Source organism: Aspergillus multicolor (genome assembly GCF_047715735.1).
Source record: "Aspergillus multicolor strain CBS 133.54 unplaced genomic scaffold BDW74scaffold_35, whole genome shotgun sequence".
NCBI classification, from domain to species: domain Eukaryota; kingdom Fungi; phylum Ascomycota; class Eurotiomycetes; order Eurotiales; family Aspergillaceae; genus Aspergillus; species Aspergillus multicolor.
The window spans coordinates 288,274-312,212 of record NW_027395986.1 but is presented as its reverse complement, the minus strand read 5'-3'; the positions used below and the strand labels follow the sequence as shown (position 1 = coordinate 312,212).

The following is a 23,939-nucleotide window of genomic DNA, read 5'->3' as shown; positions in this document are numbered from 1 at the left end:
CGCTGATCGCCGGTCAATATCGCACAGTCCAACCACAGCCCCGGCCCTCTTCTGCAGCGCTGTAACCCAAGCCCGACAAACTCTTGGACCGACGCCCACCGCGAATCGTTCCCACGCCTCCAAGCCTTCCATCTTCACCCAGGGACGAGCTTCTCTGTTATCTCCCCCTCCCCGCGGGCGATATGCCCGAGATAGAATGACCTCCTTCCTATACGGCAGTAGTACAGGTAGTATGGCAGGCGGGTTGCTGGCTTGGCGGGCAGGCTACGGGGGATGCTGTCTTGGCCTCGGCGTCAGTGGTCATACTCGAAAGCTATATAAGGCGCGTGCAACCCGATGGCAAATTCCAGCGACCACCTCCCCTCACTCGAATTCTCCCCGGGCGTTCCTCCCAGTTCACAATGAAGCTCTCAGCTCTGTCTCTCCTCTCCGCGGCCTCTTTGGCGACGGCGTCTCTCCACGGCGCCGAGACCATGGAGTACCTCATGTCCCTGAAGCAGCAGTCTCGAGACCGGGCCCGTGCCCAGGGTCTGTTCAATCTCAACCGCTACCCCGACCAGGGGTACAAGAAGTGCACCAATGGCACGGCGGGAGAGTACTCTTGCGGGAACGTCGACCTCCTGAGCTTCCTCAGCCACCAGGCTCTGGGTAGTTCCACCCGTGAGGGAAATGATGTCTGGGGTGAGCATCCATCCTTTGCTGTCTCGGAATTGAGTTAACGCTATCAGGTTGGACTTCTGCCGAAGGTCGTGAGTTTGGCGTTGTCGGTCAGACCGACGGCGTTGCCTTTGTTGAGATTCTTGAGGATGGCAGCCTTGCGTACGTTGGCCGCTTGGGCAGTCAGACTGACCCTTCGACGTGGCGCGACATCAAGGTGATCGGTGACCATGCGTACATCGGCTCCGAGGCCGTTGGACACGGGTTGCAGATCTTTGACCTCAACAAGGTGCGATACCTCCGTCGCGGATTCATCCCTCGCTCGCAAGAATTAGTCGCTGACGTTCACAGTTGACCACCACCTCCAGTTCGAAGCCGACTGTCTTCTCCACCACGGAGGACCTGACCGCTTGGTATGATGGCTTTGGTAGCTCCCACAACATTGTTGCGCACGAGGAGACCAACACTATCTTCGCCGTCGGCACGTCCCGCGATCTCGACTGCGCCGGAGGTCTCTGGATGGTCGACGTCTCCGACCCTGCCAACCCCTTCTCGCCGGGTTGTGCCAGCGAAGACGGCTATGTTCATGATGGTATGTTTGCCAAGAATTAGATGGATTAAATTAGCTGACATCTCCCAGCCCAGTGCGTCATTTACAAGGGCCCCGATGAGGCGTACATCGGCCAGGAGATCTGCTTCAACTACAACGAAGACACCCTGACCATCGTCGACATCACCGACAGGGAGAACCCGATCCAAATCTCCAAGACGCCCTACGTCGGCGCCAGCTACACCCACCAAGGCTGGCTGGTCGACGAGAACGACCACTCCTACCTTCTTCTTGACGACGAGCTTGACGAGATGGACGGCACCGGCGAGGCCGCCAACGGCCACACCACGACCTACATCTTCGACATCAAGGACCTCTCAGCCCCCGTGCACACGGGTACCTACCAGTCGCCTGTCCGCTCGATCGACCACAACCAGTACGTTGTTGCCGGCCTTTCCTACCAGTCCAACTACGGCAGCGGTCTTCGCGTCGTCGATGTCAGCTCCGTCTTCGAGGATCCCACTGCTGCAGGCTTCAAGCAGGTCGGCTTCTTTGATGTTCACCCTGAGGATGACGCGGTTGGCGGTGAGGTCGAGTTTGTTGGCAGCTGGAGCGTCTACCCCTACTTCAAGAGCGGGCACATCCTCCTCAACAGTATCGAGCGCGGTATCTACTCGCTCAAGTACACTGGACCCGCTGCGGAGAAATACTAGGCTGTAGTGCCGCGGTGGAAGTTGCGAAAACTAGACTCCAAAATGCCGATATCCATGCATGATCCTTCGGCAGTGCCAATTGTCAGTGATCAACTTGTAGATAGCAGCTACTTCCCGAGGTCTCCGGCGTAGACTACTACATATAGCAACCCAGAAAATTCGAGAACACCTGAAACATCCGTGCCCCTCCCAGTTCTTGTTGCTTGCTCAAATCTCATAATCTCCGGATCCCGACGGACCCTGTGACAGATCCTTTGCCCTGGCCTCGGTATTCCGGCACTTGACTGATCGGCAGTCCCTTCGATCCATCGACTTCCAATCGAAATCTCAAACATCCAAGCCTGCTCTGGATCCCGTGCCAACCCTGATGCCCCACATTACCCGTCGCAGGTACTGGACTATACTGAGGGTTCACGGGCACAGTGACACAACCTACCGTACAGCAGACCCTGCATGAGAGCGCAACACTGTATCACAATGCGACGCACACTGCAAGCCACACCGTCTGACTCTGCACACTGCACATCGCAGGGTAAGGCCAACGTGGGGACCCCGTCGGAGCTTAGGGCTGACTTGGCATAGTGCCCGAGTGCCGAATTTTTGGACATGTCGCGGTCTAGTCTGACATGAAACATTGCCCGTGCTGTGACCCATCCCAGCATTGAAAATGCAGGGCGCAAACGATAATCAGATCCTAGGCAGCAGGGTACCTGGTCAATCTACCTCGGCGAGTCTCAGTTACCTCCTTGCGAGCATGGAGCATAAATACCCCCAGGACCCTGGCCTGCCGGGGTAGAAGGGAGGTAGACAGTCCAGCCAGCCCAGCTTCAGTCCCCATTCCAGTTCTAGTTTGCAAGACTCTGTGCCTGGTGCATTGAGCCATTCTTTCGTTCATTCGTTCGTTCACTCACTTGAATCTATCCGTTCTATCACCATGAAGTTCAACGCCCTCCTCCTCTCGGCCCTGGCCTCCCTCGCCATCGCCTCGCCCGTCCCCAACGACGTGACCCTCGAGCGCCGCCAGGGAATGTCCTCCAACGACCTGCAGTCCGGCGCCTGCAAGGACGTGGCCTTCATCTTCGCCCGCGGCTCCACCGAGATGGGCAACATGGTACATCCCCCTTCTCTCTCCAGCCCACTTATCTTAAACGAACCAGCACTAATAAACACCCAAAAACAGGGCTTCGTCGTCGGCCCCGGCGTCTGCAGCAACCTGAAGAAAGACCTGGGCTCCGACAAAGTCGCCTGCCAGGGCGTCGGAGGCGCCTACACCGCAGGTCTAATGCAGAACGCGCTCCCCGCAAACACCGACCCAGCCTCCATAAACGAAGCCGTCAAGATGTTCGAGCTTGCAGCAAAGTGCCCGGATACCCAGATCGTCGCCGGCGGGTACAGCCAGGGCTCGGCGGTGATCGACAACGCGATCCAGAAGCTGGACGAAAGTACGCGCGACCGCGTCAAGGGCGTCGTGCTCTTCGGCTTCACGCGCAATCTCCAGGATAAGGGGCAGATTCCGAATTACCCCAAGGATCAGACGAAGGTGTTCTGTGCGGTTGGGGATATGGTTTGTTCGGGCACGCTGATTATCACCGCGGCGCATATGACGTATGGGATGAATGCGGGCGAGGCGGCGAAGTTTTTGGCTAGTCAGGTTTCTGTCTGAGCTATGGATCAATGCTTGGGCTGATTATGGGAGCTGAGGTGGGCTTGGGGCGGTTGCTGCTGGGGTTGGGGGCTCTCGTTGTCTAGGGTAGCCATGGTACGCCGTTCTGGATGTGGTCTGTGGGGACCTGCCCTGGCCTCGATTCTTAGGGCACGGAGTGGGCTGATGGCTGTTGTATTTGTTTTCCTTTCTTTTCTTTCTCTCTCATTCTTTTGCTTCGACTCCAGTGGTCGAGAGATATGCAGGCCATACTCGCTTTCTCAGGCACATGTTACTTTCTGGTTGATGTATATGTTGTTCCACGCCTGTCAATATGAGTCATGTTAGACGCCGCTGCCTTGAAATGTTTACTTCACTAGTCCTCCATTCTAAAGTACCTAGGTACAGGAACCCGAACATATGCTGGCCAATGCAGCTACCTAGGGGAAGAGAAGTGGGAATGTATTTGAAGTATGTTCGACCGAAAGTAGAATGGCGAGGACGTAAGGATGCTTACAGTAAGTACTTAGAAAATACTATGTGAAACTGAGAGTGCTGATAAATAAACATAGCTTAGGAAATCTATCTATAGATACATCGGTATACATATAGGGTCCTTTCTTCTGTCATAGGTGACCACATACCTTGGTATGGTACCATGGTAGTATACAACACCGCCATCTCCTCACGGGCGCCATCCTCCCTACACCTTCACAGAACTCCCACTCGCACTCCCCACCGGACACAACCGCCCATTATTATTAAACGAGCTCGGCACCGGATCCGTGCTCAGAACCTCCCAGTCCTCTGCCCCCACAGCCGTAAGCGCAAAGAAAACACCCGTCGGATCATACTGCTGTTTCAGGGTATACAGCCGTTCATAATGCACGCCATAGAAGGCCTCCGTCTGATTCGGCTCGAGCAGATCTCCCTCACTCATATAAGCCCCCGAATTCGGCGCCAGGTCGCGCAGCACGTCCATCCACGAGGTCACGGCCGTTGAGGCGTTGTACACGGTCGCCCAGTCTGCGTCGGACGTCCATTGGACACCGACGATCACGTGCGCGAGGGCGTTGCGCCACGCTGGCAGGATGGATGTGTCGCTTGGTGGTGTCATGGCGATTCCGGTGCCGGAGACGTGGAAGCCGGCTATGAAGAGGCCCTGTTTGTTGAAGGGTTAGTTGGGAGGTTTTGGGGAAGAAAAGGGGAAGGGGGACGGACCTTCTCGATTGCGTCCTTGTGCGCGGCGAAGAGGGAGGAGCGGGATGTATCGTCTGTTAGAATCTCGCGGGGCATCAGGCGCGATGCGGTCTTGACCAGTGCGGTGCCGACGTATTCTTGTGGGAAGGCGACCTCCCAGACGTCGTGGCTGCAGGGGTACACATCAGCATCGCCCTCTTATACAGTACCTATGGTATGGTTAGAAGAAAAAGCGGGTGACATACTAGTTATCCGCATGATTAAACCACGGCGTATACGAAATATTCAACCCATCCAGCGTCTCAAACCACGGCTGCAGCAGGGTCCTCGTCTGCGCAATCGTCATATTCGGGGCGATAAACGACTCCATGCGGAAATAGTAGTCAGTCGACCCGGCGTAGTCGGTGCCCAGCTCCATCGCCGACGCACCGAGGTAGTAGTACCCGTAGGTGCCGGCGTCGACGAAGGTCTGGAAGTGGTCGAAGTAGGCGGCGACGCCGCTCCAGAAGGCGGATGTGCTGGGGCAATCGGTGATGGTGAAGTTGAAGGTCACGGACGTCGTCTGGATTTGCGGGTGTGCGATGACGGTCAGCGAGGTCACGACGCCGATGGTGCTGCCGCCGCCGCCGCGCAGCATGAAGAAGACGTCTGGGTTTTGGGTAGTCGAGGCTGTGATGAAGCGGCCGTCGGCGAGGACGACTATGCTCCGTTAGTACTGACGGGCTCAAGGTTGGGGCTTAGGGGAGTGGACGCACCCTCCATGGAGAGCACCTGGTCCGCAGCCATGCCCCAGAGACTGCTCAGCGGCGAGTGGCCTCCACTGGCCGTATATCCTCCTGCCAGGCCCACGGTGACGGCCTCACCACCAACGACCGTGACGCCGTTCTCCTTGGCGAATTCGTTGGCTTCCCAGACCTGCACGCCGGCGCCGGCCTTGATGGCGGGTCCGACGTAGCCGCTGTCGGCCTCGTACTGGGCGTAGAAGGCCTTGTCTTTCAGCCCGTGCGTCCAGATGGAGAGGGCGCCCTTGCCGGCCGCCTTGCCGTTGAAGTCGTGGCCCGTGTTCTTGACGACCAGGCGCAGGTTGAGGTTGCGGGCGAAGTTGACGGCCATTTGGATCTGCGCGACGCTCGTCACGTTCACCACGTAGCTGGGGTACCCGCCTTGCTCGCAGGTGGTCGTGTAGTTGTAGCCTGGGGGCATGCAGGTGCGACCTTCGTAGAGGGGCAGCATGATGGAGGTTGGGTCGTTCATACTGCTTTTGTTAGCTTTTTATGATACATCAAGAGGGAGAGGCGTACTGGATGTCGGAGATGATCCATTGCGAGGTGATCTCGGTGCACTTGTCAGCGTCGTACTCGGGCCAGTCGGGGTAGCAGTACGCCGCCAACGGGGCGGTCTTGATCAGACTGCCGCCCAGCAGGACGTCGAAGACGTCCCAGGTCAGGTCGCTGGGCCAGCCGTCGTCGCCGGGCATGACCTTGCAGCGGTGCTGGCTTTGCTTAGTGAGGCTGGAGGCAGCAGAGGCATTGCGGAACTGGAACAGGTCGGACACGGACGAGTTGTAGGTCGTCTTGAGCTTGGCCAGGGCGGCGTCCGTCAGCTGCACCTGTTCCGACGAGAACAGAGCTGGCGAGGATGCATTTGCCGCAGCGACGAGGGCCAGAGTGGCCAGCCCAGACACCACGTTCTTCATCTCGAGTGGTTGATCGGTCGGATGAGAGAAACTGCGACGGGCAGCGGAGAAGCCGACTTAAGTAGCCGGATCTAGTCTGATAGCTCAGGAGAGGAGGATGGCAGAACTACCGAGGTGCCAGAGTCAAGCTAGCGATGACTGTCAGCGCATGGTCGGTGCCGGCGCGACGCTATCCCAAAGGGCCTCCACCTCCACCGGGCGCACCGTGTCACTGCCACCACGTGGGTGCTGCAGCCTGCACAGCGTGCAAGGTCCGGCGCTATGCACGGCGGTCCTAGACATATCCGGAGGCGTTCCTCCTCCCAGCTTCTTCTTCCAGCCAGACCCGGGCTGCGAGAACGCTGCAATCGGGAACTGTGGCCGAGCCCTAATCTGATGGGGCCAAGGCGCCGCTGTCAGCGAGACAAGCGATGCGCTAACTGCGTAGTGAAGCACCGAACCCCCACTAGCCTCGCGTGTTTAATCTATTTTATGCAGCAACTGAAACCGTTCTCCAGTGCTGCAGCGCCTCCAATTTCCATGGTTCTGGACTTCTGTCTTTGGGTCTGGTTCGGCAGCCTGCAATTCCGTGTGCCCCATCGCATTCCCTCTCTGGGTCTGCCATCGAGCCACTTTGCAGTCCAGACTCGCGCGTACCCAGTCATCCGGCCTTTGTTCGGCATTGCCCGTGTCCATCGAGCCGATCGCAGCATGGCGAACCCAGGGATTTGCTAGTTTACCAAAAGTCAGGACTCAGAAGTCTGCAGGAACCACGAGCTGCAGAAACCAGGGTGCTGATCCTGGCTCTAGACTACCATAGCTTGGCCTGAAGAAGCAAGCATGCCCGGGGCCTGCCAGAAAGGCTTGCATTAGCGGCGATAGCTTGTCGCGACTCGGATTCTGTAACAGCGAGCAGGATGCAACCCTCCCAGTCTAGAGCGAGACACATGTCTCTTATAACGGCCCCAGATCTTGCCCAGCCGGAAATTGCATCCTGTCTTTAGTTGAACTCGTCAGATCTGTCGGGTACTTACATGACCTCGTGGTTCTCTCTAGACTCCTCGATCCATCTACCACACTATCTCGCTGATCGCTGATCCCTTCCGCGTACACGGATCAGGGACTTCTCGCTATGACCTTGCCCGCTGTGGGCAATCGGCCCCACGATAACCTGCAGGCCCAGGCGATTGGCATGATCTTTGCGTTTCCTGCCGTTGCGACCGTTGCTGTTTTGTTGAGGGTGTATATCCGAGTGTGGACGCGCTCGTTTGCTGCTGGTAAGATTCTACCTACCATACCCTGATGATCTGTCAATATACTGACATTGTAGACGACTGGGTGATCTGCGGTGCGGGGGTATGCCATCCCATCTCGAACTGAGGTGGACTGTCTGGCTGACTGGAGTAGATTCTATACTGGGCAGAGACAGTCACCTCATATTATGGTATGCCTTTCCTCTCTCTGCACTGCCAGCACCAACACTAACCCTATGGTATTGACAGTAATCAAATACAACTACGTGGGCTACCACATCTGGGACGTCCCGCAACCCTTCAACTCAACGCCCGGCGCAAAGTTCTCCTACGCAGTACGCTCTCACCATTGACCCCATCTCAACCATCTCATTGCACCTCTAACAAAACCTTTCTGAAATAAACAGACAGAACTCCTCTACAACCCCATCCTCGCCCTAATAAAAACCTCAATCCTCCTCTTCCTCCTCCGCCTAACCGGCCAGAAGCTCGCCGTCCGGCGCACAATCCTCTTCCTACTCACCCTAAACGCCATCGCCGCACTCGCAACCTTCCTAATAACAACCTTCAACTGCCTCCCCGTCGCCTCGAACTGGAACCCGTCGGCCTACCCAAACAAGAAATGCATCAACTTCGCGGACTTCGTCACGGCCACGGCATCCGTCTCGATTTTCACGGATTTCCTCGTCCTGCTCATGCCCACGTGGATCGTGTATAACCTGCACATTGCACGCAGGCAGAAGATTATGCTCGTGGGTATTCTGTCGTTCGGTCTTGTTACGGTGCTTGCGGGGATTATTCGCGTGATTCTGCTGGATAACTTCGACCGCCATATTCCCGATGATAGTACGTATAGCGTGCTGTTTTGTCTTTCGACTATTGAAGTCGGGCTGGCGTTTGTGGCAGCTTGCGCGCCGGCCCTCAAGCCGCTTTTTATGCGCCTTGTGCCGAAGCTGTTTAGTGCTAGTAGTCGTGGGGGGCAGTATCATGCGCGCGCGGGGACGAGTTCGCGGAGGGCGTATGGGTATGCGTATGGGGGTGGGTATAACTTGGATCCGATGGGGAGGTCGAGACGCACGCAGGATGGGAATGTTACGAGTGTTGAGGCCGGGGAGTGGACGGAGAGAGGGAGGAGTCGGAGTCGCAGTCGCAGTCGGAAGGGGGGTAGGGGTGGGGGTGGCAAGGGGGGGATTTTTATGACGACGGAGACGGAGGTCAAGTGGCATGACCAGGACCATGACGCCGAGCAGGGGCACCAGCATAGTCAGCATTCCTCGATTGGGAGGCCCGTGGATGATGGAAGTAGCATGGAGAGTCTGGTGCGGGCGGGGAGGTAGCGGACTGGGAGTATATGGTATGGTATGGCTCTGGAATGATATGATGGATATACGGTCCAAGCTGGAATTGGAATAGATTTCTTTTTTTATGTTACGTTTCTTTTGTAATAGAGGGTTGGATCATAGATAGATACCTAGAGATAGATCTCATTATGGTGGGTTGGTTTCGTTTGTTAACTGTGAATGGTACATTATGAGCAGGCTCAGTGAATGACAAGGGTTACGACACAAACAAGAAGAACAAGGTACCATGGACAATCAGCGGAAGCTCTATGCTCTTCTTATCTCTTCCTCCCTGGGTACTTATTCTCTTCTTCTTCCATCTACTGACTTTCACTCAACCACACCCTCCTTATCCAATCTACAACCACCGCCAAAATGACCTCCCTCCCTCCCAACAACACATTCACCCTCGCCTGGCTCTGCAGCACGCCCAAAGAACTCTTCGCCGCCCGCGAAATGTTCTACAGCAGCTACGGCAAACACCCCTTGACCCGCGACCCCTCCGACAGCAACATCTACGAGCTCGGCAGGATCGGCCGGAATAACGTCGTCATGGTGCAGCTCCCCTCGACCAGTATCTGCGAGGCGATCTACCAAGCCGAACACCAGCGAGACCTACACCCTGCAGAACAGGACGATCGGTGGGCCGCAGCAACGCTGGGCTGTGGCATTGCGCTAAAGGCGTTGAAGAGGTCTTTTCCGTCGCTTGGGCTTGCGGTGATGGTTACTGTTGGTGCCGGTGTACGCGATCCTGCTACGGACGGCGTCGAAATCATGCGGGGTGATGTTATCGTGGGCATGCCGGATCGCAGATTTTGGGGGCTTGCGATGGTGGACTTTGAAGAGCATGATTCCACGTCAACAACAACGACTGCATCCGCATCTGCGACTACAAATGCGAGTACAGCTACAGAAACGGAGGTGGAAATGGATACAGACACAGACACATCCTCAAGCCTGCACCTTCAGCTCTCCTTCCCACCAAATCTCAACGCCCAAACATACCCGCGCCATCTTGTTATAGCAGCACACGCACTCCGCGCTGACCGCGGCCTCGGCAGACAAAGCAGGATCCCGTTCTTCCTGGAGCGCATGTTTGAGTGGTACCCGGATAAGCGGGCGCAGTATGTTTATCCGGGAATTATTGAGGATAAAGAGGACGAAGGGGAGGAAGATGAGGAGGTTGAGGAGGACGAGGAGGATGAAGATGAGGACGAGGAAGAAGACACGCAGTCGCAGACGAGCCGCGAGTCCAATTCTTTGGTCCACCACGGCACAATCGCTATCCTACAGCACTCGATCGCTAACGATACCGCTCATCCAACATTAAAGTTGATGCTGAAGAATGGTCTAAAGGAGCACGGCATCAAGGGTACTCTCGATACCGCGACGGACGTGAGAACGCCAGAGGTGTCGGACCGCGCTGCTGCTGCGGCCGTGGCGAACGAGTTCCTGCCTACGCTGGTGATCTGTGGTGTGTGTGATCTTGTCTATATTGATCCTGATGCCGATGCCCGTGCGGATAGTCCCGGCCGGTGGGAGGCCTATGCAGCTGCAATGGCGGCGGCGTATGCGAAGGAGCTTTTGGAGACGCTGGCGCCTTTGCCGGTTAAGAGGGGGTGTCCGAATAGCCAGGAGGGTTTGTATAGGAGTTGGTGGGGAGGGGGGTATTTTGTCTAGATAGTACGTTTTACTACGATTAAGGGAAGTGGGCGATGGATGGAGTTCTGTTCTGTTGTTCTAAATCAACGTTCAATTAGGGTACCGATCTTCCACACATGCATTCCACAAGGAGTCAGTTGAATGTTTCTGTATACTTCCAAGTTGTTCGGCCACTTTTCCTTCAGCTACATGTCTTAACGCAACATCAGGTCCGAAATACTGGGCCAGGGATGAACGCTGATGCTCCATGGTTAGGCCTTGACGTATAATGTATTAGGGTTACCGTGAGTCTAGTTGAATTGTATACATCTTCCCACATCCAGCGACACTTAGCAACTTGAACTCTCCTAAGCGGATCGCCAACATGTCAGCGTTGTACTCAACCACATACTCTAACTTAGTCATGTTAACGCGTGATTCTGATGCAGGCCGGACTGGGGGCCGAAATGAGTCAGCGCGGGGTATATCAGGTACCTAGTCGTGCATCAGACTCAAAGGCCAAAAACTTTCATTGTGAAGTCAATGATATGAATAAGATAAATATGTCGTTCCTCTCCCTCCCACCCGAACTCCGCCTCCAGATCTACACCCACCTCCTAAACCCAGACACCTACGTAACCGGGTACAAGACCATCACACGCCTCACAGACACGGCCTACGACGATGCCTACGGTCAGGCACTATCCCAGTCTTCAAACAGAAGCAACGGCAACGCCCGCCCCCAAGTCCCCCTCGCCACTCTCCCGCGCATCCACATCACCCGTCAAACCCCCTCAATCCTCCTCCTAAACCACCAAATCACATCCGAAGCCCTGACAGTGCTCTACAGCATCCCTCTAACCCTCACAGCCACGCCAACAACATACCTCTCCATGCGGCAGATGGACATTGCAGAGTTCATCTCTGAGACGGTGTTGCAGCGGATCAAATTTGCTGTGCTGAGGCTACAGCAGCCCGAGAAGACGTTTGTGTTGGCGTTGCTGGATATTTGGGGGAGGGGGTGTGCGTTGAGGAGGTTGGTTGTTGAGATGCCGGAGGATCAGGAGAGGGGTGTGGGGGATGGATTTGGGGGTGGTGCTTTGAGTTCTGGGGCGAGGAGGGGGAGGCATTGGGGGGTTGTGGAAGGGAGGGTGAGTAGTATCCTCCCTGTTAGTGCTACCGGGCTGGAGTGAGGTGTGCTGACTGGATAATATGGTATGGTAGATACGAATGTTTGCGGAGGTTGAGGGCATTACGCTGGAGATGCGGGTTATTGGGGGGTCATCGAATCTCTCTGAATGAAAGTAAATCATGGAATGATACTTTGGTTGAAGGACGCATTGATGACAGCCTACTTAGGTATGTTGTCCATGCGAGGATCTATAAGGGAAGAAGTGGTCAGTTAGGGCTAGGTCCGGTGCAGTGTAGCAGTTACACATGGAGGCCAAAATAAAGTTGCAACACGTCCTCGAATCGGGGTCCCCTGCGTCTGCCACGAGGTACGCACAGACAGTTAATCTTAAAATTTGTTGACCTACGGAGACTCGCCGTGCGGCAGCGGCGCACTGCTTGTCGGGAAGAGGGAGATGCGAGATCCCGTCCGAGGTCATACAGGCTTTTGCGTCGCTCCAATCCCGTTGGCGGACGTGCTATTCATGTAATATATCATGCACGGAATCTGCAGAGTGAGCATTCAACGGTCGGCATAAACTGCTAGGAAGGGCATATCTCAGAGCCTTAATCAAAGATGCTCCTTACACGTCTACCCCAGTCCTGCTGGAGGCGTCGCTATTCTTCGCTGTCGTAAGCAATTAGGCTACAGACCACCATGGGAAGAGGCTTCAGCCGGGATTACTGTAGGCGCTCTGATTGCAGGATGTTTATGGCGTCTCTTTCGCGTGACTCTACCGACCTCGTCTGGAGTAGCTGCAACTACTCCTAGCCATGTCATCTTATCCAACAACACCCCTATAAACCCTCCCCCTCCAGCCCTTCCCCTTCCACCCAGTCCCCCTGTCCTCCTCGCCACCATCGTCCTCAGCAACACGCACCCTCCTCCCCGTCCAAATATCCATCTCCCGTAACCCAACAATCCTAGTCTTATGCCAAACCTTCCACCCGCCCACAAACGCCACAAAAACCGGCAAAAGAATATAATTAACCACAAAATCACTGGCACTAAACGGCCTCAAGAACGCCGTGTACCCCTGAAAAAACACCAAGAACACACAGAACAGCAGCGCAAACCACGTGCCATACGGGTAAAACGCCGCCCTGAACGGTAAAGACTCCACTGACTCTCCTTGCGCTCTCAACGCACTCCGGAAACGAACATGCGCGACGCAGATACTCGTCCAAACCAGGAACGTCGCGACGCCCGAGAGTGTAATCAGCGCGTCGTAGACCTTCCCTGCACTTTCACCAAGCGTCATGAACACAATGCACGTGAAGATATTGCTGAAGAGGATCGCGGCCCAGGGGACGCCCGCGGCATTTGTTCTTCCTAGGAATTTCGGTGCTTTGCCGCTCCGCGCCATGAAGAGGATTGTGCGTGATGCGACGTACAACGATCCGATACCCGCGGAAATCACGCTGACCACGATCAGGGCGTTGATCAGGTGTGCGGCGGGGAGGATGCCTGCTTGGCTGAGGGCGATTGTGAGGGGGGAGTTTGCGCCGTAGGAGGAGGAGTTTAGCAGGTGCGGTTCGGTGTAGGGCATTAGGATGCCGATGAAGAACATTGTTCCTGTTGCAGTTATCTGGTTAGTGGACTTGCTTAAGTATGTAACGGGGGAGGGGAGAAATGTACCAATGTAGAAGACCAGAATCCGCCAGAAGACCTGCTTGATAGCGCGGGGGACGGCCCGCTGCGGGTCGCTGGATTCGCCGGCTGTGATGCCGACCCTGAAATGGATGCAGATGTCAGCATCTCGCTCTTTCTCTGTAGGACATTCTTGAATTGGGTAGGATGTACATCTCCGTCCCGGCATACAACGTTCCAGCGACCACAAACGTCCTCGCCACGCCGTTGATCGAGTCCGCAAACGCCCCGGGTTCATGCCAGTACTTGAACCCAATGGTCTCGCCGCCGATCCCGCCGGTGCTGATGCATATGGCCAGGATGAAGAAGACGATTAGGGCGAGGACTTTGATTCTGCATGTAAATACACCCGTGACAGCCTACACCGTGTTTCTTTCATCTACCCTCAAGAGGAAGCGGGGGAGGAGGCAAGCATACAACGACAACCAAAACTCCATCTCGCCGTACTCGCGCACCCCGAAATTTGCGAGCCCCAGGAACAGAAACCAGAAGATCAGGATCCAGGCCCATTGCGGGACCGCGTCGGTCCAGTACATGATGACCAGGGAGACGGCGTTGTATTCGTTTGCGAGGACCTGGGTCTCGTCAATACCCTTACCAAGTAACTTCCCTATTGCCAGTCCAGGATCTTGACTGGATAGGTAAGGGATGATGACCTACCGTAATCCACAAATACCAATACGCCCACCCCAGCCCGAACGCCAGGGCATCATCCACAAAGCGCTGCGCGTACTCCGTGAAGGAGCCGGTGACGGGGATGGCGGTCGCCATTTCGCCAAGGGCTTGCCTGTGCAGCATCAGCAAGCCGCATTCTTTACGATAAAGGAAAGGCTTATTTTTTTTTTTGGTGTGGCATACATGACGAAGTACACAATTATCCCAACGAGCGAGAAGCTGATGAGCACGCCGGCGGGCCCGCCCTCGCTGAAAGCTTTCCCGGAGCCGACGAGGAGGCCTGGGCCGATGATTCCTGGACCTCTTGTTAGAACTGACACGGATAGCTTAGTAGTAGGCAGATGCACCTCCAATGGCAATCATCTGCAGGTGCCGCGAGTGCAGCTTGCGCTTGAGCGGTGCTGTGAGCGGGTCGTGGTCATGGTCGGGCGAGGGCGAGGTCTCGTTGACTTCGTTGTTTGACTGTGAAGTCTGGTTCTTTCCAAAAGCCATTTTGGCGGTTTCGATAGTGACACCGGGAAGATGGCATGAGGGGCGATCGAGGCGAAAATATGGATGCAGGTGAGGTGGTATTGCGGTGATTTGCGGGCGATGTCGTGATGGCTTCAAGTGGGGGCGGCGCTCTAGTCCGGCCTATCAGCAGTTTATTTGGAGGATCGCTGATCGTGTTATCAATGTCAATGTGTCAACCTCACTTAGTTTCAACTCTATAGAATATGGCATGTCTGTATGCTGTCGCTGCTTCGCTTTAGATGCGTTTTCTACGCCGCATCATTGGAGGGGGCAATGCTCTTGTCCAATTAACCATCCCGGGCTACTATCAATGCATACCTAGCTATATACACAGGTAAGCGTCAGTCCATGTAAATGCAGGCCAAAAATGTTAGACTGGTTGTTGTTAAGCTCTACGTGATGGCCAGAAGCCTCCATCTACTCCCCGGAGCAACGGCTAACAGAGAAGGCGTATGTCGTTTGGGGCACGTAGCAGCAAGCCGCCATTTCTTCTGACTGCGCTTTTTGGTCGGAGATGGCTCCTTTCTCTTAAGGTACCTACCGTGAGTGTCAATCGCTGTATCTCAGTTCGAAGAGAACAGAGCTGGCGCACATCAAACCAGTTTGCCGTTTGCGATGATGTCGTCTAAGAACTTAAAACCAGGACCACTATATGGGCGACTCACTTTACCGTACCTACCCATGAGCAGACAGCATCATCAATACAATATACATGGAGACCACACGAGTTGCCAACCAAGGGGATGATATATCATATCGTACAGCAGCAATCCCTTCACAACAGATATCCAAGTCCCACAACCGAGCTAGCGAAACCGCACCTCAGCGCTATCATGATGTATACACGCAAAGAAGAACTATTAAACAAATCCAACATTACACCAAGGCTCTCTCCCAAGGTCGACTAAACATCCCCCTCCTCCCGCTCAACAACCTCAATCCCGCCCTTCTCCTCACTATCAACCCGGGGATCAAGCTTATTCAGCATATTACTCGAGTGCTGGTGTCGCGAGTGCGACTGCGACCGGGATCGCGAATGTGAAGAAGAAGGTCCGTCCGATCCATCATTAACGTCTGATGCGTAGGCACCCGAGCTCGAGGCCGGGTCGTCTTGGTTGATGGTGATGTCGCGGGCGTGCTCGCGCTGGTCGCAGGGGATGTCGGACATGGCGCGGTAGGTGGTGAGGTGGTGTACGGTATGGTACTACCTGGGTAGGTATAGAGAATCTGTGGTTCGGCATCTGCAGGTCACTCCGACCGCGATTTCGAAAGTCAACTAAGCGTGGACGTGGGGTTCAGGGGTGTTGATAAATGGATGGCGGGTGGTCGCCGCTGACGTAGGCTTGACTGGTCTTGAACGTGGGTGGCTAGATAAAGTCAATGTGAAGTCAGGAAGCTGTTTCCACCGTCTATCCACATGGTTGATCCCGAGTCGTGGGGTGCGAAAGCTTCTGGCTGCGCTGTCGGGATTGTACCGTTGGCTCAGCTTTTAGGGCAAATCCTCTTCGGCCGGATGGCGAATATCGAGTCAAATACCATACTATAACTACAACCAAGTTATAGGTTTGCAATAATTGTTGCTGGCTGGTCTCGATTGGTGATATCGATATCTCTCTCTATAACCATCACGAAGGAGTATATACGTTCTCACTCTGGGGTTTGGAATCCTATCTACCATATTCCGGCAGCATGTTGCCAGATGGGATTAGCACCAGGCCACATGGAGTTTCATGACTCGCAATCAAGAACTGTTCAAAGCCGTAGCAAATCTAGATGCCGTACACACTATGATATACGGCTTGCTGAGTCGGTCACGGGCGGACGTACTGCATACTTTGCCGTTTTCTCCTCCACTACCTAGGACAGACAAGACCGGTATGATTATTACGATGATCCGTGCGTAGATTTCCCGTTTTCTAATAAGGATAGGCTGTATCCTATGGTACTTATCGCCGTTGCGAGTTTATGCTATTGTGGAGCTCACCGAGTCAAAGCCGCATTCACTATGTCTACTAAACGTCTACAAGCCGCCGAGAGCGCGTAATATACGCTGCCTGGAAGATCTCTCGTCCATGAATTGGACGTTCCGAAAGAGGGGAGAAAAAGCATGTCCTGAGATGTATGGTAGGCCCAGTTGAGTCAAATCCGGTCGTGCTCTTCCACTGTAGCTTACCATAATACCTACATGCATAAGTATGAGGCTGAACCATAGCAGGGGAAAGAAACATATTTAGAATGTTTCAAAAGGGCGATAGTAGCTAGTGAAAAGGCAGGAGAATCATACCTCATTATTACGCCCGTTTAATTTTATTTTATTTTACTCTCAGCTTCCTGCCCCTAGCAGACGGGCGATCAGACAACCTTAGCCCTAACCCAGCCCATACCTCAGCCATCCAAAATAGTACCATAACGCCTGATCATAGAGAAGCGATTTGGACTCGGATGCCATATCAATATTACGCCAGGGATTAAGCACCCTCGAGTTTCTTGCGCGCTTTTACATTATAATTTGCGTTCCGTACGCCATGTCGAGGGCTATGTACTTTACTTACATTCGGTACTTCCAGTTTCCTAGAACTCCCATAATATGATATAGTAAATATACCCATTGAAGCAACAGTGAGGCGCTGTCCACGTCTCCACCCGTCTATTCCACGGTCCTGCATGTATACAAACATGAACGCGCGCACAACAAAACAGGCGCAGCGCAGTTGAATCCAGGATGATACGAACGTAAGGTATGCATCTGACTGTGAGAGAATATTCTAGAAAGGAATTCCGCACTGAGACAGTTCCACGCACGTCAAATTAAGATTGAGTAGTGTTTTTGAGGCTTGCGACAGGGTCTCAGATGCAGTGAGACAGGACTCGTGTCAATTCTGACCTCACCCCAACAAAACCGAGCCGAGTAGAATACGGTAACGGAGGTTGTACACCTTTATTCTACCATATTGTGGCAAGAGAGTACATTGAAAGAGGAATGGATGAGGATGGTGCAAGCGCGTATCCCGGGGATATGGTATCATAGCATTCGGTCTCTCGACCATTGGCATGATAACCACATATGTACCTAGGGTAAAAAACATTTGTTCAAGGCACGGGTACCAGCTACGGTATCATATGAGCCTTTTCCAGACTCTTAACGAACGGAGACCATAGTTATCAAACAATAAATCATTAAATGCTCTGAGGTGGACTTAACTGCTCCGGATACCCAGAGTCAAAAAGCCTACAAAAAGCCCATAGGCTCTACTGCTGAGCCCTAATGGGTAAGAGTCTGTCCGCAGTCCACTTGCAGTCGACCGGGAATTTACTGGTCGTGGTTCTACTACCATCCTAATTTGACTCGACAGATTGGAAATTGCTCGTGCGATCTCCACTGTCTCGGCGATCAGAAGAGAACGGCGATCGCGACATCCATGGGGTAATGTACCATTGGAACTGTTACCAGAGTCTATGGTAGGGATAGACCAGGCCATTTCAATTATTGAATCAATTTTTGTACCAGACCATATGATTATTTTCCGCAAGCGGAACTCATATAGAAGATGGATAGGCGAACGGAGACTCCGTAGTTGAGCGTTCCATGGCACACAGCGCGCTTGAGCCACGGCACGCGCCAAACCGAAGTGCCCCTGGCTATCGTTAGGCAGTTTGAGTTTGCCCCATGTGATTCTGAGATTCGAGTTGGTCTCAAGGTGAGATTTACATGAAGACCAAACTTTTGGTCTTGTACGAGAATCGAGACTCGAGTCGCGCTGATCCGCTGGGTGGGTGCGTGGGTCAGACAGATCTACATACTAGAACCATAAAGTACCAAGTACGAGGTACGAACTTACCATGGATCCAGGATACCATGAATACTCTACTCTGGGCTAAGGGGCTCAAAAGGAGTCTCAGAGACACGATGATTCATTACTCGCGATATCAATACACTGTATTAGGTTGGATGATATGTATCCAGTCCAAGCCAAGCCAAGTCAAAACACGTTCCAAATATGACGCCCAGCGGGCGAGGAAGATGAAGAGAAAATGTACAATAAAAGTAGATGTAGATGTTTTCCATTATCATCGCTTTCCATTCCATCCCATCTTGTCATCAAGCGTCAGACATCAGTCCACACATACCATATGGTTGAGCAGCTTAGATGGCAACAGCAACAGCGACGGCAGCAAGGGCACCACCGACGAAAGAGAAGCGCTCCTTGGAGGCCGCACCGGTGAACTCAGGGCCGGCGGGGGTCTCAGAGGGGGAGCTGGTGGGGGTGGACTCGGAGCCGGAGCCAGACTCGGTCGAGGTGGGGATGACGGGGGTGGACGAGGTGGAAGTGGGCGCGTCGGTCTCGGTGGAGGTGCCAGTGGAAGTCTCCTCAGAGCCAGAAGAGGTAGAGGTGGCAGTGGAGGTGGCAGAGGTGGAAGAAGACGAGCTGCCGCCCTCCTCAACGTCAGCGTAGGCGTCGACGCCCTTCTGGATGGCGGCGGTGATGCCGGCGGAGAGCTCGGTGGCGATGTCCGACAGGGCGCTGGGGACCTTGGAGGTCAGGGCGTCGGCCAGCGAGGAAGCAGCGGTGTACTGGTCGTTCAGGGAAGACTTGACGGCACCGCCGGCGCCGGCCTCGACGAACTGGTCCTTCTTGTCGATGATCTTGTCGACGACGGCGTTGACGTCGTCAGTCAGGTCCTGGATGGGGGAGGTGAGGGCCAGGGCGTCGGAGTTGGAGAGGTCGGGCCCGCTGTTGACCTGCTCGACGGCGGAGTTGATGGTGCTGACGAGGGAGTCGGAGGCGGACTGCACGGCGGAGGGGTCGCCGCCGTTGTAGGAGTCGACGGCGGAGTCGAGGTCAGCGACCTGGCTGGAGATGGTGTCGATGATGTCGGCCGGGGAGGACTGGCGCTTGGCTGGGGTGGCCAGGGCGGCGGTGGCCAGGGCCAGGGTGATCAAGCCGGTGAACTTCATTGTGCCGGTGGTGTGTAGTGTATTATAGATTATATATAAATTCAAAGTGGGAGTGTAACGAGTGCCCGGGACTGAAGCTGTGCGACGGTAACGAAAGACAGTTCGAGTTGACTGGAGAGGAGAGGAGAGGAGATGGTAGAGGGGGTGGCAGCGGGTTTATATAGCTGGAGAGGGAGAGTACAACCTCACATGCGCGGTGGGACCGAGGGTACCGAAAGGAGAGATATTCTTAGGTCGAATGGACCAAGAATTAGCGGGATGGACAGCCCAATGGTGCCAGGGTCGAGGCAGGGAACGACTGGAGATCGCCATATGCTTGACCGGAGATTGTCCAAATATTCGCCTGGTCGCAACGCCACCAGCTGGACGGCCTCGGAGGGTGTCGTTGCAGCACGGATTCCTCCGACAGGATTGACTCGTTCAGAAACTGTTGGAAGTGATGAGCAATTGAAAGGTTCTCCTCCAATCAGGCCAAACTGCTCCAGGGACAAGATCCGGCGAATGCAACACTAGCAGCACCCCGGCCCGCCCCCGGATCCTCATTTGCTCTGGCCCTGGGCTCCACTGCAGCAGTCTTAGCCAATAATGTCGCAGTGACTGAGACATACAGCAGCACGATTGGCTGCCACCCCGCATCGTCGAGGTTGGGGTTGTACAGCGAGGTCGGCGGCGACCAGAGGGACCAGCGCCGCTTTGGGCAGTCCCCCCGACACTGCAATCTCCTTTGCGCGGCAGATTTGTCCGTCAGTCAGAAGTCGGAACTGTCAGAAGTCAGGAGTAATATGCCTCTTAATCGCAGCGAATATACAGTTCTATAGCAGGGAATGGCGATCGTACCTGGCAGGAAAAGATTGTCAGATCCGACACCTCCGACGGGGGGAGCCAAGAACCCCCCAATTCCGCCAATTTTTTGGTGGCAATGGCGAGCTAGACCAGGCCCCTGAGTCGGAAGTCTGGACCATCAGGCAATCAACGACCATCCAGAGTAGTCCACGGAGTAGCGTCAAGTCCTCACAGTAGTCTAGTCTGGTTCGAAATTCCAAAAGCAACACTCCCTCTTGCTTCCGTGCAGAAGCACCTGGGCCCCATCACCGCAAATGCATGAAACAATTGGCCATCAGAAACAAACATGAGAATAAAACATACGCTGTCGCATCCATCCTTGAAATTTTGACTGATGAACTTCACATGGACATTGTCGCCGCCAGGAAAAGACCAAGAGGCAATGGCATCATTGGCTCCCCCAGTCGAACCCTTGTCCCTTACGCGGCCCATGCAGCCCTAGCCCTGCACTGACCCTGTCTCACTCGCTCTCTCAACCCATTGCGGCATAAGTCGCGAAATTGACCAGTTCCAGTTCATCACATGGTTCCTTCCAACTCACTGTACAATGGCGACAGCGACAGAGACAAAGCTGCTAAAAGGGCATCCTTGCCCGCCCCTGCGCAAGTCCAGTTAGTACTGGCGGTATTCATATAATGCAGCATTTTAGCTTCAAGACTATCGAAAGCCTCACAGCCCTCCAAGGCGCAAAGCCCATGCATTCGTGATCGCTGCATGAATCTCGACATTGACTTTGACATTCGCGCAACGTTGCACAAAGTGTGTCATCGTCTTTGCTTTGTCGGCCTGCATGATCTCCAAGCCTAACTCCTCTCCTCCTTTTCCTTTTCCCTTCCCTGCTCTTCCACGGTGGCGTCGCCCCTCGCGTTTCATTGGCACTGCTACCGTTCCATGGTTTGCTAAGACATCCGGCTCATCCGCCGCCAGCCCCCCCATCCTCTCCATCCTCCAGCTTATCCTCGGAATAACCTCACCCTTTGTTTTTATTTTCTTACTGTTTTCACTTGCCCAGTGTCGCACGTTGGTTTTGTACCACCTCGAGTTTTCCAGCCGCCTTGCTTCTGTAGCGTTTCGACAGTCGCCGGCTGCCGAATAATCGAAGTCGTGATATCAGCACCAAGTGTAAATGTTTTCATCGCATGCGTTACACTCATTTATCCGCTGCTTTGGTTCCGCGTCAATAATTTCTGGAAACTACCATAGTGCGATGGTACCTACTATTTGCTTGACGGGCGTCCTGCCCTATGTGAAGATAACCCACCAATCAGCCGTACTGCTGTAGCTCTCTTCTAGAGTACCTTGGTAGACAAGTTAGTCCTGACAGAGGTCCCATACCTAAGCCTATATTCCGTATTTCGCAGTGCCTCAAGTTCTCTTTTGCCTTCGCCCCCGGCCTCTCCGCTCCCGTCGTGGCCTCAGCTGGCGACGGGTAACCTGTCCCAATAGCTGCGGTGGAAAGGACGGACATACATTAGATACCAGAACAGGTAGCACTTATGTGCGGGTCAAGACTCAGGATGCGAGCATAACACCGCAAACCATGAACCCATGGATCGAAATCAAAACGTAAAAAGTTTCTAGCATGGTAGTTCTGTTGCTGTTGTATGAGCGCGCAGCTGCTCGCTGCTTTGTGTGGGGAGGACGGTGGATAAGCTTGCCCTGATTATATATATCTTGGACAAAGTGAGTGATGAGCTATCGCTTGTGATATAGAATATCAGTTTTCTTTCGGTTTGGACCTTATTTCAGTCCTCTAACGAGTTCGATAAGCAGTACTGCTTTCGCCACTGTCCATCGATTTAAACCCAGTTTCAGGGTGCACACTTTTCTTCTCTCTCCGGATTCAGTCGGCTCAATTTAAACCATTGACCAAATCGCTCTACCTAAATGGAGCCAAACAGGGTACCTACTACCTATAAGCACATCATAATAATCTATTTACAGGGCAAATAAATTGGGACTCGGAATGTTTCTATATACACCTTGAGAATTCCTAGGTTGTATCATTGTCCTTGCAAAGTTATACGTGGAAATAAGTCGAGCACGTCGAAAGGAACAGTACATCTAGGTCTAGTATTCCGGGGCTTGATCGTCAGAATAGCAAGCATCTATACACAGCAAAACATAAGCACTAACAGAGTCAAGGTGATCGAGCGGGCAAACAAACAATCAGAGGAAACGACGCTTTACAGCTCCATCTCATCATCCTCCGCCTGAGGAATATCCTGCAGGTTGATCTCCTCCTCCACCTTAACCTCCTCCTCATGCCAAGGAATCTGTTCCAGATCGACCTCCTCCTCCTCCTTCCGAATCTCCGTAACATGCAACGGGATCTGACGAAAATCAATCTCCTCCTCTTCCTCCTTAATATCTGCCCCATCAGACTCAAACCCATCATCCTGAGCCTCAGCCTGCTCTCTTAGCACCCTCTCCGCCTCCGCCACCTCGGCAAGATAAACCCTCATCTCCTCATCCTCCGCCAAATCTCCCGGCGCAACCGCTTTATGCACCCTCTCCCAAGGCCCCTGCGCGAGCCGGAGCTCCGCCCAAATCGCTTCTCGTCTCTCCGGAACATCCACCTCATTCCCCACAAGATCCAAATACGTGCTGCGGTACCACGTGATGAGATCCCAATCGCTCAATCCCTTCTCCTCAATCTCACTCTCCAGCTCCCCCAGCCGCGCCTCCCCGACTACCCCCGCAAGCTCGTAGAATAGTTGCTGGTACAGTGGCACACACCGCCACTCAGGCCACCCGTATTTCCCAAAACAGAGCTTGTTGAGGTCGTCGATGCGCGCGGGGTCGCTCATCAGCTCGGCATACAGCTCGCCGTACGTCGACCACTCCTCCTCATAAAAGTTGCCGAGCTTATACAGGACATACGGAATATCCCGGTACAGTACGACATGCGTGCGGCTCTTGAGTATAGCCAATAGATGCGTCCCGTAAGCCTCAGAGCACGGGCTGAAGAAGTTCCCCGCCTGCTCGGTGCTCACCCCAATGCGCGCGAGAAACCCCGTCCGCAGCCGCTGCCACCATTTCTCGACACTGCCATTACTGACAATGCAGGCGTGGTCTTCGTCGAGCCGTGCGAACTGCGCCCACAGCTTCCACTGTGTCCCCCTGGCGTCGGGGTCCTTGCCCAGCACGATGCTGTACGTGTGGATGCCGGACTCGCGGAGGTTGCAGGCGAAGGCGGCGGTGAATTGGTGCGCGGCCAGGGCGTCCATTGCTGTTAGGGAGGTGACGGTCTCGGTGGTTTCGAGTGTCCAGGGGAGGCGGCCGAGGTCGAGGGCGGATGTGGGCATTTTGGTGGTTGGTTGGGTATCGCTTGGGAAGAAAGGGTTATGGTTGGGTTGGATGTAGTGAGCTTGATAGAGTAAAGTATGCTCAGTTGTGCAGTTCTCGTTGATAGCTGCTATAGAGCACTGGAATGGAAGGACCTTATATCTAGTTTCA

General features: G+C 54.2%; 10 protein-coding genes across 10 annotated transcripts; 5 read left to right on the top strand and 5 right to left on the bottom strand.

Moving 5' to 3' along the window:
- The first annotated feature begins 98 nt into the window (after positions 1-98).
- On the top strand, positions 99-2,091 carry BDW74DRAFT_188068 (uncharacterized protein). Its single transcript, XM_073731634.1, has 4 exons — positions 99-681; positions 729-946; positions 1,009-1,249; positions 1,298-2,091. The coding sequence occupies exons 1-4, from the start codon at positions 402-404 to the stop codon at positions 1,918-1,920; spliced, it is 1,362 nt and encodes a 453-aa protein (XP_073579595.1). The 5' UTR covers positions 99-401; the 3' UTR covers positions 1,921-2,091.
- Positions 2,092-2,718: 627 nt separating this feature from the next.
- Positions 2,719-3,858, top strand: BDW74DRAFT_91221 (cutinase family protein). Its single transcript, XM_073734059.1, has 2 exons — positions 2,719-3,031; positions 3,101-3,858. The coding sequence occupies exons 1-2, from the start codon at positions 2,855-2,857 to the stop codon at positions 3,581-3,583; spliced, it is 660 nt and encodes a 219-aa protein (XP_073579594.1). The 5' UTR covers positions 2,719-2,854; the 3' UTR covers positions 3,584-3,858.
- A 322-nt stretch (positions 3,859-4,180) lies between these two features.
- BDW74DRAFT_188064 (uncharacterized protein) lies at positions 4,181-6,514 on the bottom strand. Its single transcript, XM_073731633.1, has 5 exons — positions 6,064-6,514; positions 5,518-6,017; positions 5,008-5,461; positions 4,784-4,931; positions 4,181-4,724 (listed from the first exon to the last, which is right to left on the bottom strand). The coding sequence occupies exons 1-5, from the start codon at positions 6,456-6,458 to the stop codon at positions 4,266-4,268; spliced, it is 1,956 nt and encodes a 651-aa protein (XP_073579593.1). The 5' UTR covers positions 6,459-6,514; the 3' UTR covers positions 4,181-4,265.
- A 1,055-nt stretch (positions 6,515-7,569) lies between these two features.
- Positions 7,570-9,027, top strand: BDW74DRAFT_182450 (uncharacterized protein; the record flags this gene model as incomplete). Its single annotated transcript, XM_073730258.1, has 5 exons — positions 7,570-7,714; positions 7,768-7,793; positions 7,845-7,881; positions 7,940-8,025; positions 8,098-9,027. The coding sequence occupies 5 exons, from the start codon at positions 7,570-7,572 to the stop codon at positions 9,025-9,027; spliced, it is 1,224 nt and encodes a 407-aa protein (XP_073579592.1).
- A 378-nt stretch (positions 9,028-9,405) lies between these two features.
- Positions 9,406-10,710, top strand: BDW74DRAFT_182449 (uncharacterized protein; the record flags this gene model as incomplete). Its single annotated transcript, XM_073730257.1, has 1 exon — positions 9,406-10,710. The coding sequence occupies one exon, from the start codon at positions 9,406-9,408 to the stop codon at positions 10,708-10,710; it is 1,305 nt and encodes a 434-aa protein (XP_073579591.1).
- A 524-nt stretch (positions 10,711-11,234) lies between these two features.
- On the top strand, positions 11,235-11,864 carry BDW74DRAFT_182448 (uncharacterized protein; the record flags this gene model as incomplete). Its single annotated transcript, XM_073730256.1, has 1 exon — positions 11,235-11,864. The coding sequence occupies one exon, from the start codon at positions 11,235-11,237 to the stop codon at positions 11,862-11,864; it is 630 nt and encodes a 209-aa protein (XP_073579590.1).
- A 759-nt stretch (positions 11,865-12,623) lies between these two features.
- On the bottom strand, positions 12,624-14,659 carry BDW74DRAFT_182447 (amino acid permease; the record flags this gene model as incomplete). Its single annotated transcript, XM_073730255.1, has 7 exons — positions 12,624-13,417; positions 13,481-13,575; positions 13,646-13,825; positions 13,910-14,067; positions 14,153-14,279; positions 14,351-14,462; positions 14,515-14,659. 7 exons carry the CDS (start codon positions 14,657-14,659, stop codon positions 12,624-12,626), a joined length of 1,611 nt encoding a protein of 536 aa, XP_073579589.1.
- A 925-nt stretch (positions 14,660-15,584) lies between these two features.
- BDW74DRAFT_182446 (uncharacterized protein) lies at positions 15,585-15,848 on the bottom strand (the record flags this gene model as incomplete). Its single annotated transcript, XM_073730254.1, has 2 exons — positions 15,585-15,698; positions 15,753-15,848. The coding sequence occupies 2 exons, from the start codon at positions 15,846-15,848 to the stop codon at positions 15,585-15,587; spliced, it is 210 nt and encodes a 69-aa protein (XP_073579588.1).
- A 2,732-nt stretch (positions 15,849-18,580) lies between these two features.
- On the bottom strand, positions 18,581-19,730 carry BDW74DRAFT_161230 (cell wall mannoprotein 1 family protein). The gene has a single exon (XM_073725757.1). It carries the CDS (start codon positions 19,635-19,637, stop codon positions 18,825-18,827), a length of 813 nt encoding a protein of 270 aa, XP_073579587.1. The 5' UTR covers positions 19,638-19,730; the 3' UTR covers positions 18,581-18,824.
- Positions 19,731-22,666: 2,936 nt separating this feature from the next.
- BDW74DRAFT_182444 (uncharacterized protein) lies at positions 22,667-23,788 on the bottom strand (the record flags this gene model as incomplete). The annotated part of the gene is made up of 1 exon (XM_073730253.1): positions 22,667-23,788. The coding sequence occupies one exon, from the start codon at positions 23,786-23,788 to the stop codon at positions 22,667-22,669; it is 1,122 nt and encodes a 373-aa protein (XP_073579586.1).
- Between the last annotated feature and the right edge of the window lie 151 nt (positions 23,789-23,939).